The sequence below is a fragment of the Musa acuminata genome, chromosome BXJ3-4 (genome assembly GCF_036884655.1).
Source record: "Musa acuminata AAA Group cultivar baxijiao chromosome BXJ3-4, Cavendish_Baxijiao_AAA, whole genome shotgun sequence".
Taxonomy (NCBI): Eukaryota; Viridiplantae; Streptophyta; class Magnoliopsida; order Zingiberales; family Musaceae; genus Musa; species Musa acuminata.
This window is the reverse complement of record NC_088352.1, coordinates 42,033,263-42,053,716: the sequence shown is the minus strand read 5'-3', so window position 1 is coordinate 42,053,716 and position 20,454 is coordinate 42,033,263. Positions and strand designations below refer to the sequence as shown.

The 20,454-nt window shown below is 36.3% G+C and overlaps 2 protein-coding genes across 4 annotated transcripts; one reads left to right on the top strand and one right to left on the bottom strand.

Moving 5' to 3' along the window:
• Nucleotides 1-1,271: 1,271 nt before the first annotated feature.
• On the bottom strand, nucleotides 1,272-3,290 carry LOC135635663 (calmodulin-like). The gene is made up of 4 exons (XM_065146903.1): nucleotides 2,906-3,290; nucleotides 2,143-2,300; nucleotides 1,989-2,069; nucleotides 1,272-1,847 (listed from the first exon to the last, which is right to left on the bottom strand). The coding sequence occupies exons 1-4, from the start codon at nucleotides 2,976-2,978 to the stop codon at nucleotides 1,713-1,715; spliced, it is 447 nt and encodes a 148-aa protein (XP_065002975.1). The 5' UTR covers nucleotides 2,979-3,290; the 3' UTR covers nucleotides 1,272-1,712.
• Nucleotides 3,291-7,614: 4,324 nt separating this feature from the next.
• On the top strand, nucleotides 7,615-20,374 carry LOC103982985 (uncharacterized). 3 transcript variants are annotated; one of them, XM_009400100.3, is made up of 16 exons: nucleotides 7,620-7,889; nucleotides 8,481-8,583; nucleotides 10,324-10,393; nucleotides 10,467-10,505; nucleotides 10,620-10,737; nucleotides 10,830-10,887; nucleotides 10,995-11,180; nucleotides 11,261-11,321; nucleotides 12,106-12,165; nucleotides 12,252-12,271; nucleotides 12,462-12,527; nucleotides 14,645-14,812; nucleotides 14,981-15,238; nucleotides 16,663-16,875; nucleotides 19,619-19,893; nucleotides 20,019-20,374. In XM_009400100.3, exons 1-16 carry the CDS (start codon nucleotides 7,783-7,785, stop codon nucleotides 20,164-20,166), a joined length of 1,950 nt encoding a protein of 649 aa, XP_009398375.2. In that variant the 5' UTR covers nucleotides 7,620-7,782; the 3' UTR covers nucleotides 20,167-20,374. The 3 variants fall into 3 exon arrangements, with proteins under 3 accessions (XP_065002420.1, XP_009398375.2, XP_065002419.1); XM_065146347.1 differs by lacking the exon at nucleotides 7,620-7,889 and adding an exon at nucleotides 8,269-8,399; XM_065146348.1 differs by lacking the exons at nucleotides 19,619-19,893; nucleotides 20,019-20,374 and adding an exon at nucleotides 16,478-16,568 and having other exon boundaries at nucleotides 7,615-7,889; nucleotides 16,663-16,802.
• Nucleotides 20,375-20,454: the final 80 nt, after the last annotated feature.

Genomic DNA, 20,454 nt, shown 5'->3' with positions numbered 1-20,454 from the left:
ATCACCCAATCTTTTTTCGAACTGACTATTTCTTTAGGTACCTAAATTTGTTTCAGCCCCAACATGAGAATCTCTTTTCCTATCATTAATTGTCCCAAACCCGTGCTATTAGTATTAGCTTAAGGTTAATCTATCTTAAGTTAATACTGAAGAAAATTAAGGGGTAGAAAGCATTTAATCTCCTTTGCAAAAGAGGTTTCCATGTAACCCAAGTTTCAACGAGTGAAAATGACCTGAAATTCTTCCAAACCCTACTCCAGATCACACCAAAAGTCAATGTGTGCATTCTTCTGCAGAATTGAAGTTTTGTTGCAGCACACAGCCATGACCATTCACTTCAGCATTAGGAGTCAGAATGAAGAATCACTTTCCTTACAGCTAATAGTTGACATATATGAACCTTCAACTGATACTATGCTGGTTTCTGATCATGACTGCGATTGATTTGTTCAGAACTGAACTTTTGCACCAAAGATTGGATCAAGTAATTATGGTCCAACTTTGGCCAACAGGTTTAGTTAATTTTTGGAAAAAGATGTAGAATATGGTGCTGTAATCTCTGCATTTTTTTGTTTTGCAGAGCATTAACCATCTTTTAAGCATTAGTATTTTGCTAAGACTTTCTTGTATTCCCTGTATCATGTTGACCTTTTTTTTCCTTGTTCTGTACTGTACTATTCAATGACAAAAATTTCTTTCAAGAAGTGGAAAAAAGAAACATTTGGACTAATAGGATGATCCATCAGAAAATGATAAATCAATTTGGGTGTGGATTCTGTTTATAGTCTGGGATAGAAGTTATTATTCCATGGAATAGGAAATATAGTTTCCTTTCAGCATAGTCAAAATAAAAAAAAAATGATTTACTGCGTTTGTTCTTCATATAAGTACAGGAATCAAGAACCTAATGGGCTATAAACTCAAGCCTTGTACATAAAAACAAATATCAGTTTCCTGTTGCAAGGACTAGGAGATGTGGATGTTCCTAAAATTCAACTTGCCCACTTTTGATCTGAGTTTGATTGCTGTGGACTGGTTTATAGTATTTGGGAAAAAGTCAAGGGTTGTTTGTTATCAGCAAAAAGTTGCTGATATCCTGATAAAGATTTGTTCATGTTCCAATTTCCTCCAGTTTGTACTCCTATTGTTAGAACAGATTTGCACTATGAACTATTGTGCCACATGTTACATTAGTTGATTCAATCATTCCATACAGTTCATACATTTATGTTATGCTACAATACAGTGGATGTGATGGATATGCTCTTTCAAGGATATTTGCTCTGTAGATTGAGCTTCCAATGCAGTTTAAAAGATTTGTTGAAGTGTACAGTAGACATGCTGGTAACATCCCCATGTTCTTTCATTTGTTTCTCAGGATCATGTAAAAAAGCTTTGATCATAAATATAAAACCAGGAAAAGTAGATCAATATGAGAATGAATGATGGTAACTTTTGTTTGTAATTCTGTCAGCTTCTCCTCTTGGACATGCTTGTCTTGCACAATCTCACTTGATCAAAGATGTATCAGATTCTTAAATCAGATCAGAAGGTAGATTCACTTTGTTGGACACAATTTGGAAGGAAAAAATTAGCATTTAGGATTATATTTGCTACTGGAACAAAAGAACATTAACAAGCTGTGGTTTCTTGAAACAGGGCCTGGGAATTCAGATGTGCATCATCCAAAATGTTCCATTTGAACAGATGAATCAGACAGCCATCATCATTCTCACAAATTCCTCATAATTCACCTGCCCATCTCCATCCAGATCAGCCTCTCTAATCATTTGATCCACCTCTTCATCAGTCAACTTCTCCCCAAGGTTTATCATCACATTCCTCAGCTGCAACAACTGTATATGATCAGTAGAATGGAGAAGATAGATTCAAAAAGTAAATTCTTGGTGATCATTCGAGCACAAGAATAAGTAATTAAAGGAAAGCATGCAGAAGAGAGGACAGAAAAGTGTCTTTAATAAGTTCACCTCAGTAGCTGAGATAAAGCCATTTTGATCTTTGTCAAAGACCTTGAAAGCTTCTTTGAGTTCTTCCTCTATATTAGTCTCCTGCAGAGGGTGGAACATTATCGAGAGATCATATAGGCTGAGACTTGGTGGGTGGTTGACCTCAGACATTTACCTTCACTTTTCTGGCCATTAGATTCAAAAACTCCCCAAACTCTATGGTTCCATTGCCATCCGAATCAACTTCCCTGATCATTTCCTGCAGCTCTTCTTCACTTGGGTCCTGACCCAGTGATTTGATGACTGTGCCTAGCTCTTCCAGTGTGATGCATCCTGTGAAACCAATCAAAGGTAAAAGAAAACATTTACATTTAGAGGCAGGTTAAACACAACAACTAAAGAAATGAAGATAGATAATCTCTTCACTTGTCTAAGCAAAAGACTCCAAGCAAATAAAAAGAAGAAGAAGAAGAATTTATGTGAAATTTTAAAATAAATTATATTATATATTTTCAATATTTATTTTACAATGGGGGAGAATAAAAAAAAATCATACATAATTTAATTGGTTTGATTCAAGTAGGAGACAAGAAAGAAGACATGGACAAGAGGATCCAAAAATCGGACACAACCTCAAACCATTTAGGATGTAGGAAAGATTATGAGAATGAGTAATCAAATTAATATGTTGAGATGAAGAAAAAAGATGACTGATGAATCAATTAATAAAACACAAAAATGCTGAACCACAATAAATCAATATATTCCAACTGCTTAGCCCAAGAATAAGAACCCAAACAAAGTTATAGTATTACCACAAACAATAAATAAAATCGCTTTACTTCAAACTCAATACACATATAACACACACTATTCCCAACCCAATCAAAGAAAAGAGAGAGAGAGAGAGAGAGAGAGAGAGAGAGAGAGAAGCAAACCATCTCCATCTTTGTCAAAGAGGCAGAAAGCTTCTTGGAACTCAATAATCTGCTCGTCTGTGAGGATATCCATGTCAAAACTCTCTACAGCAACAAGAGAAAGAGCGGAGAAGTCCTGCTGGGTTTTGGCTGGCGGAGTGAGATGGAAAAAGCCGACAGCGTATGCTGACCATTTTATAGGCCAGATGGCAATGGCGAGGCACTGCTCAGAACTTCAATGTGGCTTTGACTTCCCTGCAATTGAATAGCAATCAATAAGCCAGAGATATAATCTTTTTGACGATTGAATCCAAAAGATTAAGAAAGGACAAGCAACGGATTATATCTAATGCTAAGCACTGGGTCTTGTTCAGTGGCCACTCTTTGGCAGCTTCCCTCTGTCCCCTTCTTCCCCTCCAAGAAGAATCCATTCATCGTTTTAAATCCTATGCTCACTTGTTTCCCCTCAGACATCTCTCTCTTTGTTTAGAGGCTGTCCTTCTTACGGTCCAGCTGTGAACAGCTGGAGGTTGGACACTGAGAAGACAGGAAGTGAAGGGAAGAAGCAGCAGCACAAGTCCAAGCCTTGATGACGAGGTGTTGACATAAATGCCAGACTTTTGAACGCCATGCTCTCCAAGTTTGATTTTGTTTAGACTAACCATATGGCTATCGCTGTCCTACAAATCTGCATGATGAAAATTTTGGAGTGCATCATCTATTCTTTAGCATAGTTTTGCAATTCCAATCGAATCGGTTGATCAGACCGAGAAAATGGAAACCACATCTTGGATTAGTTTGGATTTTTATTTCTTTCTAAGATTATTAATACAGGGTTAATAATGTCAGATCAGATCTTTTGCACGCATCTCAAAGCACGATTGATATACGATTTGTGTTTCTTGGGGATGTGAATCAGGCGATTTATTTATGCAAGCTGTTAAATTGTTCGTATCTTAATTCGCCTCTGTCGTAGCATTAAAAAAAAATCAACGTAAATTCCTTTAAAAAGATCATTAAAGCCTTCCATTTATCCGTATTACCAGAAGGGTATAATGTGTATATGGCACTGTGGATACGGGACAGAATGGTCATTTCGCTGCAACTACTTTTACCCTGGGCAGATCCACGGCTTTGACTTGGGTGCGTGGTACGAGATCGCCGCTGACAGGGACAGGCCACGCCGCACGTGACACGCGCTTTCCTCGAACTTTGACGCGTCGGCATTGACTTCCTTTGCCACGCGCGCCCGACGCCACACCTGTGAAGAAAGTTCACACGAGTTCGGAGTGTAGACGGGCTCCACGGATCCGAAACCCGGATCCGACATGCATTTATATGATGGATTCGTATATTGGACGCGTAGGCTTTACGGGTTTCGGAGCTTATTTGGAGCTTTATATTTGCCTGCAAAAAAGATTGGCTTTATGCCTTCGATTCCAGCCATGTTGGCAAACTCATGTTATGTTGTTCATGTGATCTGAATCGACTCATGCTGTCTCATCCAAGTCGTGATCTGCAAAAGCAGATCAACTTTGATTGGTGTCTATAAGATTTGTGGTTGCTCCCCCTTCCTTGATTCAAGAACGGGGCATGGCCCCAATCATCCAGCAAGGCCACGTCTAAGTCTACTGGAGATACATGAGATCAGAAATCGAACACCAGTTTGGAGTTTGTGTTCGTCAAACTCGTCCATCGATCTACTGCTGCTCTCCGTGCTTTTACTGTGTCGGAACAGCAACACCGGAGTAAGTTTTCACTAACACAAAAAAGGAGAAAAAACACAAATGGATCTAAACGAAATACTAAGCGGTTTGTGTTGGTGAGACTGAAGAGATTAAGTCTTTTGATATCTCATACTGATATAGCTACTGGTAGAGGATTACAAATATATATCCATCTTCATCAGTCAATGCCCAAAAATATTCCAGAATGAGTTTCTCTTTTCTTCTTATTCTTCTTCTTCACCCCTACAACATCGTTCAAGCAGATAAAGTCTTTTTATATCTGATGCTCACATAATGATCTTTATTCGGATATAGATTCACCTAAGATATAGACTCACACAACATTATTCTCCTCATATCTCATGCTCACATAGGCTGCTGGTAGATGATTGGAAATAGACGTTCATCTTTATCAATCATTGTTTAAAGATATTCTAGAATAAATTTAATCTACTTCTGCCTCTTCTTATTCTTCTTCTTCTTCTTAAGACCTACGACATTATTCAATCAGATACCTAAAGCCTTTCCATACCTCATGTTTCCAGAATGGTCTTGTGCACTTCTTGCCTTGGATGTTGCCTGTGGATCAGTCACTTTTCAATGAGTTCTAATAATTTCTGACCAGCTTGATATCTGTAAAACATCAAAAATATTTTTTTTTAGATTTCAATCGATGTTCTAGTCACTTATTAGGAAACAATAGGACTCTTTTTCAGCATTGCTTATGATCCTAACATAAACTAGAGGTACGATCAATCAAACATTATATCCATAGGCTCACAAATTTTGTACTTGTAACGTGGGTTGAATATATCAATCTTAATAAGGTGTATCCGAAAGATAACTATCCACTCCCTTGTATTGATCAACTAATCGATATCATCTCGATGAGCTTCTCACCTTTATGGGTACATTCTTGGAGTATAATTAGATAATGAGAACACATGTCCTTCATCACCAATCGAGGCATATACTACTATTGAATCATGTCATTCGGGTTAAAGAACTTAGATGCAACATACCAAAAGTTGGTGAATAAAATATTCAAGTACTAAATCGGGAGGAATATCGAAGTATACATAGACAATATGATAGTTAAGGGCAAATTGATCGACTCGCATTTGGTAGACATGAGACATTCCAAGTCTTTAAAAAGGCACAACATGCACTTTAATATGACCAAGTATACTTTCAGAGTCAGTTCGGGAAAGTTCCTTAGGTTTGTCATGCACTACAGGGGAATAGATGCAAACCCCAAAATGATATAAACTATATTGAAAGTGCATCCATCTCAATTGGCCAAAGAAGTCCAATAGCTAACGGGGCAAATAGCAATACTGAGTCGTTCCTATCCTAATTAGATAACAAGTACCGATCATTCTTTCATGCTCTAAATAACATAAAGGGTTTCTTATGGACACAAGAGTGCCCGGAGGCTTTCGAAAGACTAAATTACTATCTCGCCCAACTATCATAACTCTTCTTCATCTTGCGAGAACCCCTCGGTCTCTACCTTGCTATCATCGACTTGGCCGTTAGCTCTATGCTAGTTCAAGATGATGCGAGAATTCAAAAGCATACTTACTATGTCAGCTACGTCCTGAGTGGGCCCAAGGAGCAATACTTGGCTATTGAACAATTAGCATTTGCACTAGTTCTCGCGATAAGAAAGTTTCGCCCATACTTTCAAGTGCATGTCATATAGGTCATCATCAACTAGCCACTCAAACAAGTACCGTCTAGGTTTAATGTCTCAAGGTGATTATTGAAAGTATCTGTAGAGTCAAGCAAGTTTAATATATCGTATATGCCGAGGGCTACTTAAAAAAGCCCAAGCATTAGTAGATTTTATCTTGGAGCTAACTCCCCTACCTAAAGATGACAACCATACCCCCACGACGTAGACATTATTTGTTAATGGCTTATCCACCTCAGCCAGAGGTAGTGTCGACCTTGTTTTGGAAGGCTTGAACCAATAAGTGTATGAGAAAGCACTTTAATTCAAGTTCAAAATTTTCAACAATAAAGCCGAGTATAAGACACTCCTCTTAAGACTATAATGCACTTAAGAACTCCAAGTTCAAGATTTGATAGTGTTTAGTGACTCACGACTAGTCATGAGCCCAGTGGAGGGGAACTACGAAGCCCGAGATATGACCATGATAAAATACATCACAAAGGTGCAAAGATTAGCTAAGCATGGTATTTTATAATCAATGATCACCTGTAACACAAGTTGGGAGTCAAGCATCACCAAGCATGGTATTTCATAAAACTCCTTAGATGCTTGACTCCCCAAGAGGGTGAGCGGTGCTTGCCAAGGTGCATGAAGGTATTAGTGGAAAGTACATAGCCAGCAAACTCAGTTTGCCTTTAAGTTACTTTGACAGGAGTTTTACTGGCCCATACTATGTAAAGATACGATGGTCTATACCTAAAAATGCCACAAGTGTCATGAATTTGCTCAGATACTATGTCAATAAGTAGTCGTCTTGAACTCAATCGATTACAAGTGGTCAGTCGCCCAAGGAGGTATAGTCCTCCTTGGGCCCTCCCCGTTGGCTTTGGGCTAATGAAGATGAATATTGAATTCTTTAAATATAAATATTTAAATAATTAATATGAATATTAAATTTTTTAAATATTTTTAGCTCAAACTAGATATCAAAGTTTGGATGAATGGTAATGAGAGATATTATATATATATATATATATATATATATATATATATATATATATATAGTGGGAAATACGGTAAATATGTAAACCTTCCTTTTGCCTTAATTGTATTCATGTGCAGTCACCCTTTCTTACTAGCAACCATGATGCCATTGGAATATATGCAAGATCCGCATGCATGGTAAATAAAATCCATGGAAAAGACAATTTAAATCATGATACCATTTGAGAGTTGCTAAACAAGATCCACAATACACGGAGAAGACAATTTAAATGCTCCTTTGACCATGAACAACCTTCTGTTTTCTGGACGATAAGATGTGACAAGGTTTTGTTCTAAAAAACAAGCGTTGACTAGTTTTTGCACAGTTGCTGGGCTGTGAGTGGAGTGGGAGATGTTTCTCTCCTCCTTCCTTCGTTGTCTCTCTCTCTCTCACATCATAGAGGTAGCTCCTCCGTTTGATCCCTTGGGAGCTGCAGCAGAGAGACGAAATGGGTGCTTCTTCGTCAGTGTCAGGGTTCTGGGCGGTGATTCTGGGCTGCTGCTTCGCATCTATTGCTTCTTCTTCTTCTTCTGGATCAAAGTATTACCGCCGAGCGTAAGATCCATCTTCTCCTTCGTCCTGTGTCTTTTCAACAAGGTATCGACACATCCCTGTGCCATGAAAGGATGATCCTTGATCCATGGTAGAAGTTGCGCATCATTAGTCATAGCGCAGAAACGAGCGCAAGCTCATGATTATGATGATTGCCTCTTTCCGATCTTTCTTTTCCTTGAAGCATCACAGTCTCTTGTATACGGTTTTCCTGTCAGCCGCATGCAGAGCTCAGCTTTTCTAAGCCTCAAGTTGGGTGTTGACCAACTCTTCGATGAGTCTTCGTTCAGTTCAAATACAAATAAAAACAAAAGGAAAGAATCCCTTGACAAAGTTGATAGTCCCATGACGCATCGTTTTCCCATTGGATTCTTCCTGACTGCTAGAAGCTGGTTCTTGCTGACTTCTTCTTCTTCATAAAACTCATCTTCCACCTCGCTGACTAATCTGCAAATCTTTTGATCCTACACAAAACATGCATACATAAGTCTATAAATTCTTTTTTCCCTTGCAGTAAGAAAAATGATGCCTCTTCGATCGATTGCTCTCTTGGCCTCTCTCTCTTGGTGGCTTAACTTGATGCATATGTCGCAGGTTTCCTATATTGCAGCCAGATCCAGATCACATCAGACTCCGTCTTGCGAGAGAAGGTCTCCAGGCAATTCAAGATATCACAACCCCAGTAGCTGCTGTTGCAGTAAGTCTTGCATTTGGTCTCTTTACACAAGTATATACATTAAACAGAAAAATTCTATACATCCATGCTGAGAGCTGTACCATTTCGGTAATTGGTCACTTTATTCTTAACTTGATTTTTTCTGTTATTTATTTTATAAGATATTTATATCAATTTTGAATTTGGTAAGTAATTTCATCTGATTGATTCTCTTCTTTCCTCTCCCCTCCGCCTATTTATCTTCCTCCACTGCTGTTCTTTGTTTCTACCCTCTTGTGTTTCTTCTTTCACCTCCTCTCGCTTATGCTTTCCACATCTTCTATTCAGGGTATCGTCCATCCATCTATGATCCGCTCCACTTCTCTCAGTCTCTTCTTCCTAAGGTCATCTCATTTTTTTTCTTATTATACTTTATTTTATTAGCACAAGCTTCACTTTAACTTTCATTATACATGTGTCTTACATTCATATCAATCCTCTTAAGGTCATCTTCTTGTTATATTTTGTTTTATTAACATAAGTTTTATCTTAACTTTCGTTACATACCTAACAATTATATATCTTACATTCATAATAATATTCTTATTTAAGTAATTGAATTGTATTTCACTTTCATAATTTTTATGATGTTGGTACCTTTTTTTGGATTGTTCTGGAAGGTACTCTTAATTTTTAGTTTTTTATTTGATAATCTTTTTCTCTAATATCCAAAATATCTCTCATCGTTTTCCCGTCACCCATTGTTTCTACCTTTACCTTTGTCTATGTTATCGCTACTAAGACTATCGTTTGTCATTACTATCACATCCCCATTCATTGTCTTCGGTCTCGCTCTTATTTGTTGCTGCTAAGACACCATCAGAAGGCCCTTACTCTCACCCTTGTTGATGCCTCTATTGTCAACTTCCATTAGCTCCTATCCATTTATTTTGACAAAGATGATGGTGACTTTACCATCAATATCTCCCTCTCACTAACATTAACCAAATCCTCGCTTGGCATCTCATCGACGCAAACATTGTGGATGTCGATGACTTCTCGTCACCCTCCGTATTTCAATCAAGGTAGCTCCATTAGTGAAAGCTGAAGAGAACAATAATTACAAAATTAGAGTACTAGTCAATATCAAGAAAATCCCCAAGAGCCAGGTTGAAACCGTGTATCGAGGGGCTTTGCAACGAGACAAAGGTGACCACGAAAAGATGACAAGTATCATGTGTATTATATAAAATAAGGGGTATCAAATGTTAAAACTAAAAATTTAAATACCTTTCATAAAAGTTTAAAAAGAGAATTTTTTTAGAAAAATCATACTTATTAATTTTATCTTAAATAATACTATTGAGATTTTATTTTCGTTTGTATATGATTGTTTACTTTTATTAATTTTATATTTTTATTACATATAATTTTGAATTATTTTGTACATCCCAAATTATTTTCTAACTAAACAAGTGGTCAGACCAGTTGCCCACAGATCCGATTAGTGCCCCCAAGGATCCGAGACTTGATCGGGTCGCTTATCGGTTTGGTTTTATTATTCATGGTCTAATTCAAAATTTAGTATAATATTGGCTTTCTTGATTGGTATCGGTTCTTACCAGTTTTTGGCCCATCGGATTCACTTAACGTGTTTGTTACTTTGTGTGTGACGGGTATAAATCGGAAAGCAACTCTTACGGTTGCGTTGATTCAGTTCGCAATGGGCGTCGTTTGTCTTAGATCTTTTTGGGTTCCCCTAACCATGATTTGTAATCGCAGGTGATCGGCCCATACCGCTCAGGCAAATCCTTCCTTCTCAACCAGCTCCTCTCCCTCCCTTGCAATGAAGGTGCGATTCTCGTCTCTCTCCCTCCGACGAATCACTCATCTCTTCTCATCACGCGACCACTTCTCATGTGCAGGTTTTGAAGTTGGGCACATGCGTCATGCTAAAACCAAAGGTTTGAGATGCAGTGATTCCCTTTTGTGCTTGTTTTTCTGTAGCCATCGATGTATGCCGTATTCTTCTTCAGTTAGAATTCATTTCTTTGCTAAGCAGGCGTGTTTTGATGTAGGTTTGTGGGTTTGGGGTATCCCAGTAGAAGTGGTCATTGATGGATCAAAAGTATCCGTCCTGTACCTTGATACTGAAGGATTTGAAAATGTGAGGAAATCAAATGTATACGATGATAGGTAATATTGGAAATTCGGCCTACGAATTTTGCTTTCGAAAGCAGGTTTGTTTCCTTTTATTTTTTTTCTAATCCGTTAATATTCAATTGCAGGATCTTTGCTCTGGCGACACTGATCAGTTCTGTGCTTATTTATAATCTACCAGAGACGGTTTGTTTTCTATCTGGTGTAAAGTTCATCAGCCTATATAACTACTAAGTTTATAAGATAATGTTCAGATGGCCTAATTTTCTTGGTTTTCGTGGATCATGTTGTAGGTTCGTGAGGCAGATATATCTAGGCTATCATTTGCTGTTGAAATTGCAGAAGAATTCTATGGGAGGTCTGTTTTTGAAGAATTATGTTTTTGTCAGAACCCTTCACTGGAACTAATTTTGTTTATTTTTTCCTATCTGACCACTTTGGGTTTGCTCATATGTTACTTTATGGAGCTCAGAATGAAGGTAATGTATTGGTAACACTTGTTGCTATACAATGATATTTATCTTCTTGGTGTCATTTATGGTCTTTGCCACTTGTATAGGGGAAAGAGGTTGTGTTTGAGCCTGCTAAGCTCTTGTGGCTTATCCAACGAGATTATCTGCGTAAGTTGATGTTTTCCTCCTTAGATGTTGGGAATAAATTGTGCATTGATAACATATTTGCAGTATAAATGATGCCAATGGTCCATGATTGGTTAATTAGAAAAATATCTACAAAGGGTCAACAAATTGTCTAATCACCCTAGCAGATAGTGGAAATCATAATACTAAAAGACTGTCTGAATTTCATAGATCTTTTGGTGGATAAAGTCCCTAAAAGACAATCACTAATTCTTGGTCACAAAATTTCATTATATGAAAAAAAACATATGCATAATTTCCAATCAAATTAAATCACTGATGCTGATCCAAGCAATAAAGACATTTGAAGTTTGAGCATGATCCTCGATGACTCCCAGAGAGCAACTTTGCTAGGGGTAGGATAAGACAGGACTGTAGAAAAAATTGTCTATGACAACAAATCAAGAAACAATTTAAAGAGATTAAGTTTGCAGAATCAATAAATTAGTTTATTATTCCTGTTTATTGGGATTCAAACACATTTTCTTTTCTCAAATGTGTTTGTATAGCTATTGGTATGGTGGTAATATTCAAGGTCTCTATCCTTTTCTTTTTCTAAAGAGATAATGCCCAGCTTAAACCACTTCTACTATGTAAGCCAAACCACCTATATCACTTCTGTTCAGTAAAGTAGCAGTCCCACATCCATTCCATTCTATATATTGTAAACCTTTTTTCTTTTTGTTAACTATATAACTATGCATTGGAATATTACCTATATTCTTAATTTTTCTATTCACCAAAATTGTTGATTTCAATCAAATAGAAGGGAGTTCTGTTCAAGAAATGGTGAACGAAGGACTTAGGCCAGTTCCAAATAAAAGTGGTCAGTCTGATTTAGTACTAGTTTCATGTGCATTTGATGTTTCTAATGTCATATGAATTTACCCAAGAATATTTTTGTTATTGCAGGAGATAAGAACATTGATCAGGTATTGTATTTAATCACTATGTGAAAATCAATACATTAACAAACAATATCTTTATTTGCTGTCCTTATGCTTCTTCTCAATGCCTCTGGGGTTTCCTTCTAAACTCAATTTCATTCTTAATTAAGTAGAGATTGATGGGTTCCCCCATCTTTGCTTTGAAAAAAATTACTATTCTTGTTTGGTGAATCAGGTCAACAAAATTCGCAAGTCTTTGGCAAGAATGGCCAACAATATCTCTGCTTTTGGCTTGCCACAGGTATTGCTTTGTTAGCTTCCCTTGGCAGTATATATGTTGTTAATTCCATGTCAATGATTATGTGAGTTGAGATTCAGAGTCTTTGCATAATTCTTTGATTGTAAATCTCCCTTTTCTCATAGTCAAAGTTTGCTAATTCAGTGTTCTGGCCTGATTTTATTATCGCTGTTGGAGATGGACTGTGTTCAACAAACATTATCTAGGACAATATCAAGAAACCAATTATGATTGTTTAATTTGAGGTTTCTTTCTCTGATCTGCTTAAGTCCAGATTTGTCTTATTTAAGTTTGAATATGGTATCATCAAACTTATTTATGCAGTATTGTTAGACTTATTTATGTCTGATATTAGGCATAATGTTCTTTTCCTAATTCAATAATGCAACAACCCCCAGTCTGAAATTTTTTTATAGGCATCTAATCCTGAGAAAAGAATAGAGTAGAACTGTCAGTTCATCCATATGTGCCACCTTCTAAACTCCAACATTACAACTGATTCAACAATTCGTTGGAAAATCACTTTCCAAAAGCTTTGTTTGTTACAAAAGGGCTGACCATGATACATAAGCTCTAACGTGTTCCTTCATGTTTAAGATGAATAAAGGATTAATGGGGTTGACAAGTGGATCCAAGGCAAAGGCAATGGTATCTGGTCTCTCTGCCCCTTTTAACACCTTTAATCTTTCACCTAATATTTTTTCCAGATATGGTTCTATGCTTTATTTGGATAGCCATCTTTTCGGAACATTTTTAAGCTATTAGGAAATAAGATCTCTAACAACTATAAAATTATGCAAAAAATGTGATTTGCTATGGAAGACTACAGCCCATAAAAACTGTCCAATTTATTTACATAATTATCACATCATTCATTGCTGAGTTGACCTTCTAACTAGGCTTAACATGCATAAGTGCTGCCGGGCATGGAAATTGTTTCCAGTTGTACAGAAGTCATTCATAGTAATTCTGATTGTGAGATACCTGTTAGGATGCAAATGCACTGAATGTTGTCCAAGCCCCAATATGCTTTATGGTTTGTAGTTTCCATCTTTCAACAAGCAACAAGATCTAAAGTTCAAAACGAAAACAATATTTTAGCATGAATTTTTTTATAATTATGCATATAACTAACACTACTTTAGTTGTCACTCTAATACATAAGGTATCATGCTTTAAGTGATTCAAGCAGTAGCTGAGCTTTGAAATTTATGGCAGCCTCATCTCCAGATACAAATGTCCTAATTTTCATATAAATGCCCTCATTCTTATATGCAAAAAGGCTCACCAAGATACATAAGCACTTGTTGGAAAATCACTTTCCACTCTGGAAGCTTTTCAACTTCTGCAAAGACATTCAGATTCTGCCTGAGAAGTTTGAAGCAGTCACCTTCAAAAATATCTTCAGAGAAGCAAACAGTGCAGCAAACTGGATTGTGCAGTTTGCTAGGACATCCAAGTCCACCTTTTGCTGGCAGGGAAATCTTCATCCTGAATTGTGTAATTTTGTTACCTCTGATGCAGAGGGTTTTTTCATTCCAGACTTTTGAGATCATAATATAATCTTCTTCTTTTTGGAAAAAAAAAGTGATTCAAGCAATGTTGTAAGTTAATAGATGTGATGGCCCTCAGTAACAGCGGAATATAATATCTGCTTTCAGAGCACCAGAAATTATTGAGTGTTCTTTAAAAAATTCTGCATAGAGATGCAACAAAATAGTTAAAAACTCCCTCTTTGAAATACATCTTAGCAGGATATCTAGTGCTTATATCAGGAAATATCTAACAAGCATCAGTATTCAAACAAGTACTCTAGTGCACTTGACATGATTTGGAGCATCCAAGTTTCATGGTTGATTGTGTCTTTTCAATGGTTGGGACTCGAAAGTTCTTTATTTTTTTATGTTTTCTTTTTTCAATTGGGTACACATCTGAAGTTGGTATTATATAAGCTCATAATGCCATTAGTAGAATGTCAAAACCCCCATCATTGGTGTGCTATGCAGAATGCACTCAGAAGTCACCTGTTATTTGTTTATATATGAGTTAATTATTGAAATATTTGTATCATGCACTTAATTTCCTATGTTCCTTATCAGAATCCTTGAAAATTATGGCAGCCTCATCTCCAAAGGACAAAACTTTGTGACATGAAGGACGCTGAACTGGATCCATTGTATGTGCAAAACAGGGAGCAGTTTAAACAACTTGTTGCATCCATTATACGTCCCAAGATTGTGCAGGGGAAAACTCTAAATGGAAAGGAGTTCATAGCTTTCCTGAAGCAGGTGCTTTTGCATGTCTTTGTGCTCCTAATCAACTATCTATCTGGTATTATTGTTACTTATGATGTATGCCAGTTTTTACTTGCAAAACTCAAACTGGACACAGTCTTTTATACTTGTAGGCTTCCATAGCTCTTACCATTATATACATGGGTTTTTGGGTTTTTGCAGACTCTTGATGCCTTGAATAAAGGTGAAATTCCATCTACAGGTTCAATTGTGGAAGTATTTAATAAGGCAATTCTTGAACGCTGCTTGAAGTTATACAATCAAGGGATGTCCAAGTTGCAGCTACCTCTACCAGAGAACAAGCTGCAGTTGGCTCATGAGGTGTCAAAGGCCGAAGCAAAAAAGCTGTTAGATCAACAACTTTTTGGTAGGCGCAATGCTAAAGAATCTCTTCTGAAATTCAATGATGAAATCAAAAAGGTTAAGTTGGTTCTCATTGTTAAATTTACTGGTAGAAACCCTCCAAGAATTGCATTTGCTTTGTACTCTGCTCCATTTCCTCATACAGGAGGGAGGAATCCTTATGTTACTGCTACCATGGAAGTATCGCTAGCAATTTAGGAGAGGAACTTCAGGAAACATTTTGACATTTAACGATGTGGTTATAAATTGCTGCAGTTTAGAAGTGCAAAAATCTAGCGCATTTTGCATATTATTCCAAGAATCTTTAGGATTGGCATAGTAGTTCCTTGATTCTTTCCTAAGAACATATTCATGCTGTCCCTTGAGTTGATTTAAAGTGACAATGTGGAATATATAAGAGCTTTCCACTTATCATAGTGAATTATCCATTTTTAAAAGTGTAACCTATTCTTCTTCCTTAGAACCATACTTCTCAAAAGTATAAAAGAACCATTTGCTTTCTTTTAATCCTCCTAAACCTTTTTAAGTTCCAGAGTCTTTAAACCCAATACTAAACCATGTCTTTCTGTTGTGCTTTGCCTGTGGTGGAAGTTTGATCCCTTTTAGTCTTTAAGTAATTAATATTTTTCCTTTTTTATTATTTTATTTTAGTGGGTTGAAGGGGCATGTTCTTCATTTAGAAGCAATTTTAAAGCTTTAGAATTTGGATGGTTGTAGAACAAGAAATTATAAGATGAAATCTAAGACGAGTGACAAAGTTTTAAACTAGATTATAGATATGATTTTGCTTTTAAATATATAATCAAGTGTACAGAATAAAATTCTTCCCCATGATTTTCTTGAGCATCTTGCAGTTTTCTTTAAATGGGAGACTAGTACATAAGAAATAACTTGAATATTAAATACCTGGTTTCCTATCAAATTGGATGATACCTGATCTTTTAGAATAAAAAAGAAATTATGATGCTAATTGCTAACCAGGTGTAGGGATCTTCAGACTGAAATTAGTTGTGATGACTAAATTGGAAAAAAAATCTAATATCTTTTGTAGAAATTTGGTTATGTTTAAGACTTGTCATTTATATCGTTTTACTTTAAGTTGAAGTAACTGAGATGTTATGATACTTCTCTTTTAGTGTAAGCATTACTTCTCAGCAAGAATTGTCATTTTCTGGTATGGGAGCATGTTGATACTGTTCTTCTGGCAGGTTTTGCTTCTATGTCAACTAACATATGCAAAAAATTTGCTTTGTCATCTTTTGGCATCTCCAGCACTTACTGTCGTTATCTTTACAGGATAGCATGAGCCAACATGTGGCAACTGGCATGGTGGTCTTTGGTGCTCACATTTTGGATATGCATATTAAGCTATTACTCATAGTGTCATGTATACCATTAGCAACTTATTAATTACAGGGTGTCAATTTTTTCTTGCTTATTTATATTAGTTTGTTATTAACTTGTGTGTCTATCATTGTCAGGTTTATGAAAATCACATCATAGCAAACAAATATCAGTCAAGTAAACAATGTGAAGCCAGCTGGAGTGACTGTGAGGATAGAATGGATCGCCTTCTAGTAGTGAGACTTCCTTCGATGACAAAGTTCAATGCTAGTTTTAATCGATGCAATCAGAATTTTGAAAGAGACTGTGTTGGGGTATCGAAGGAAATGTATGCACTAAAAATGGCGAAGGTTTGTCACTAAATAACCAATTTCATGTCTATGCAATCATACAATCTTCTGATACAATGAAGAACTTGTGCTGAATATTTTTGTACAAATAGTGACAGGACTTTTTTTGTACAATCAGAACTTGTGCAATCATGCAATCTTGTCATTCCCTTTAGTAAACTAAAGGGAAATGACAGGATTTTTTTTTCTTGGCACTTCAAATGAATAGGTTTAGGCATGCTCAAATTTATGTCAGTTGCATAAATTTAGTTGATACTAAGCAATATATACTGAATTACATATAGACTTACCTTCTTATGGTAATCTCTCTACCAAACTATGTTGACTTGCGATCCCAATTGTAATAACCCGATATGATCAGTCCCACATCAGTTCAGGAAAAGCTTTGAATTTGTTTATTAGTTATAATCCCTTCAATCTTACAGGTACTTTTTGGGGCATAACCAATGCAATTCTAAATTCAAGGCTATGACAGACATGACATAGGACAAGGATTTAGATCTTGGTTTGATATTGGTTCCTGTAACCAGTTTTGAACCAGTATGGTATTGATACACCAACTTGTACTGCCTGCTATCACCAAAAAATTTTAAAAAAATGAATATTGACCAGAACCGACTTATATGGTCTGGACAATACTGATTTTTTTAATCCTTTACTTCTCAAAGAACTTGTAGAAAATGTACATAAAAGAAGAATTAACTGAAGAACGATATGGGCATTTCAATGTTCTTATAGAAAGAAAACTAACTGAGCCTTGTTTTGTTGAGCAACTATCATTGAGTGACACCATCAAGATTATTGTATTTGCAAGAGTCTGATTATCACCATTTTGTGATTCACTTGTTGCTCTCATGGTTTATTGCTTGATGTTCATTGATTGTGAAGTGTAAGAGAACCAACAGATGCTTGATAGCAATAGATTGTCTCATTATTGCACGACAAATATTAGGTTTTCATGAGGCCTGATGGTAAAAGTTTTCATACTTTCCGGACATTTTTATGAATACCAGATTTTTGTGGTCTTTATACAAATCAGCAAGTTCTTTGAGTATTGATATTGCCCTTAGTATAATGTAATGTACAGGAAGATCCATATACCGTATCTCAAATTGTTGGGAGTTGTATTTCTTTGTGTGTTTATATATATAATATATAGTATATACTTAGAACATGTTAATGTTGTTGTGTCCTGAAAAAATTATACAGTCAGTGCATAAATCTCTCAATAGCATCCATGCTGTTGTTGATTGGAATGACTTGTAAGAGATACGACATTAAAGAATATAGGGGGATCCTTAGATAATCCTTGGTCAATCAAGTTGTAGAGTAATTACAATTTTCAACTCAATTAGGAATTTATTGATGAGTTGGGCTCCTAGGTTTTCAAAGGGTGTGAACTGAGCATAGCCTGTTCCAATCCATTGATTTGCATAAATAATCAGTATTTTTTTATATCAGAATGATGTGGGATTAGTAGCCATGATTTTTTTATAGAGGACCTAAAGAGAGAAGGAAAAGATGATATTTGAAAGAAAAAAAACAATAAAATTGGATAACATCCACTCTAGCTCAAGGAGTAAACTTCTAGGATGAGAACTTCGCACCTTCGCACATCTTGCACGTGGACGATGGAATCATACTATCGGAAACATAACTATGATATCGCACCAGTTCCATATGATCTTTATTACAATGTTCTAGCCTCTTTTTATAGGCCTAGGTACAAGGATAAAAAGGAAATATAGAAATAAGTAAACTTATAATTGTATTAGATCAAAGATATGATATGTTATTTCTCTTGAAGAAGGTGACATTTCTGATTTTATTTGAAAAATAATCTTCTTCTCTTGATGATATTTTTTATAATAGACTTCCGTCTTTATAGAGATGAATATTTAAAATCTTCAGTCAAAATCTATCATCTTAAATCAAGATCGAATATGATTACTTCCATTTTAATAGCAATTGCTTTCTTTTTCTCTCGTTAAGTGGATGTTGACATGTGGCAACTTATTACATATGTGAAATATCCCTAGCTAATTAAATTTATTTAAACAAAAGGTAAACTAAGTTTCTCTTACATCACAGAACCTGTACTGGTTGCGATCCCCAAACTTTTTGACTGACTATTAAATTCTTTGGATTTTGACTTCAGCTGGTCAGTCTACTATTCCTCATGTATGTTAGGAGTTTTCTAAATTTCAGAAATGAGCTAAGTTACACATTTCTGTTAGAATCTACAAATCAGCAGCAGCTAATGGATCATGATCCTTCAGAGCAGGTTGAGACCTGTATGCTACTCACTCCTTTCTGCTGCTTAATCAGTCGCTAATGCTGGTGATAGTTTTGTTTCTGAACTTGGCCATCTGGTCTTTTACAGATATGGCCTTGGACTAGGCCGTTGTTATGTTTGCAAGTTTGTTGTTTCTATGCTTCACTGTGGCAAAGTCTTTATGATTCCTTGTGCTGCAATCTTGTGAGAATTTTGTAGATAAGCAGAAGATGCAACTGTGTATTTTGCCACATGTGCTGTGTGACTTAGTCATTTCGTGACATTTGGCATTCTTGATCTACATAAGTTTATATTATCTAGATCCACTGAAAGGTCTTTTTCCATGTCTCTTGTCTTCTTTGATAACTGTTTTTAATGTGTAATTTATTAATCTCAATTTTCTCTACGTTGTCTGCATGGAGACATTTCTGTGAATTGTGTCTGATCTTGACTTTTGTTTTTCTTCAGACACTTGAAAAATCCCGATCCCTTTTCTTCAAGGAATACTGTCAAAGACTAACATTGAGTTTGCTGGTTCTTTCAATCACTATTCCTGCAGTCGGCCATACTCTCAAGTTTACTTTACTAAAATATGGTGGTTACATCATGCTTATTTTCTCACTATACTTTGAGATGCATACAAGAATATATGGGTCATCAGAGTTGCTGCATAACAGTCCTTCCTTTCAAATTGCTGTGGCTGCATGGGAGATTATAGTCGGCAACATCCTTGTCTTGAACAGGCAAGTTCTCCAAGTCCTATTCATTTAATCAAATTAAGCAGCATCACAGCACTTAGCTCCTCCGTAATCCAGTGTCATGACTGTCCTTAATAATGTTCTTTTCTTTATGCTCTTGCTACTTGCAGATGGGCAATTCCAGTTGGTATATTGCTGTGTATTATGCTCCTTTGCTGGTTATTTTACAACGTGGACATAGTTGTACGTCGTCAAGATGGTGTTTTGATTCCCAAATGCTGCTCGAGTAGAAAAGATCAGATTAAACAAGAACCCTGAGACCCATATTGTTTGCATCTTTCTTAACCCAACAAACCTAATGAGCAAGCCACCTTTAGGTGTGCAACTTCCCCTTCCTAGCTGGAGCAGGTTGCTTCAAATGTAGGTATGGATGAGGTCCATTGAATTCAGATATGAGTCCCAGACTGATCCTACCCAAATCTGATCATTTTAATTATTTTTTTAATGATTGGATAAGGTTTTTGAATGGCAAAATGGATACAGTTTTAAGAAAAACCTGCCTACGATAGTTTTGAGACATAAACCTCAAAACTCCGGTATATGGTT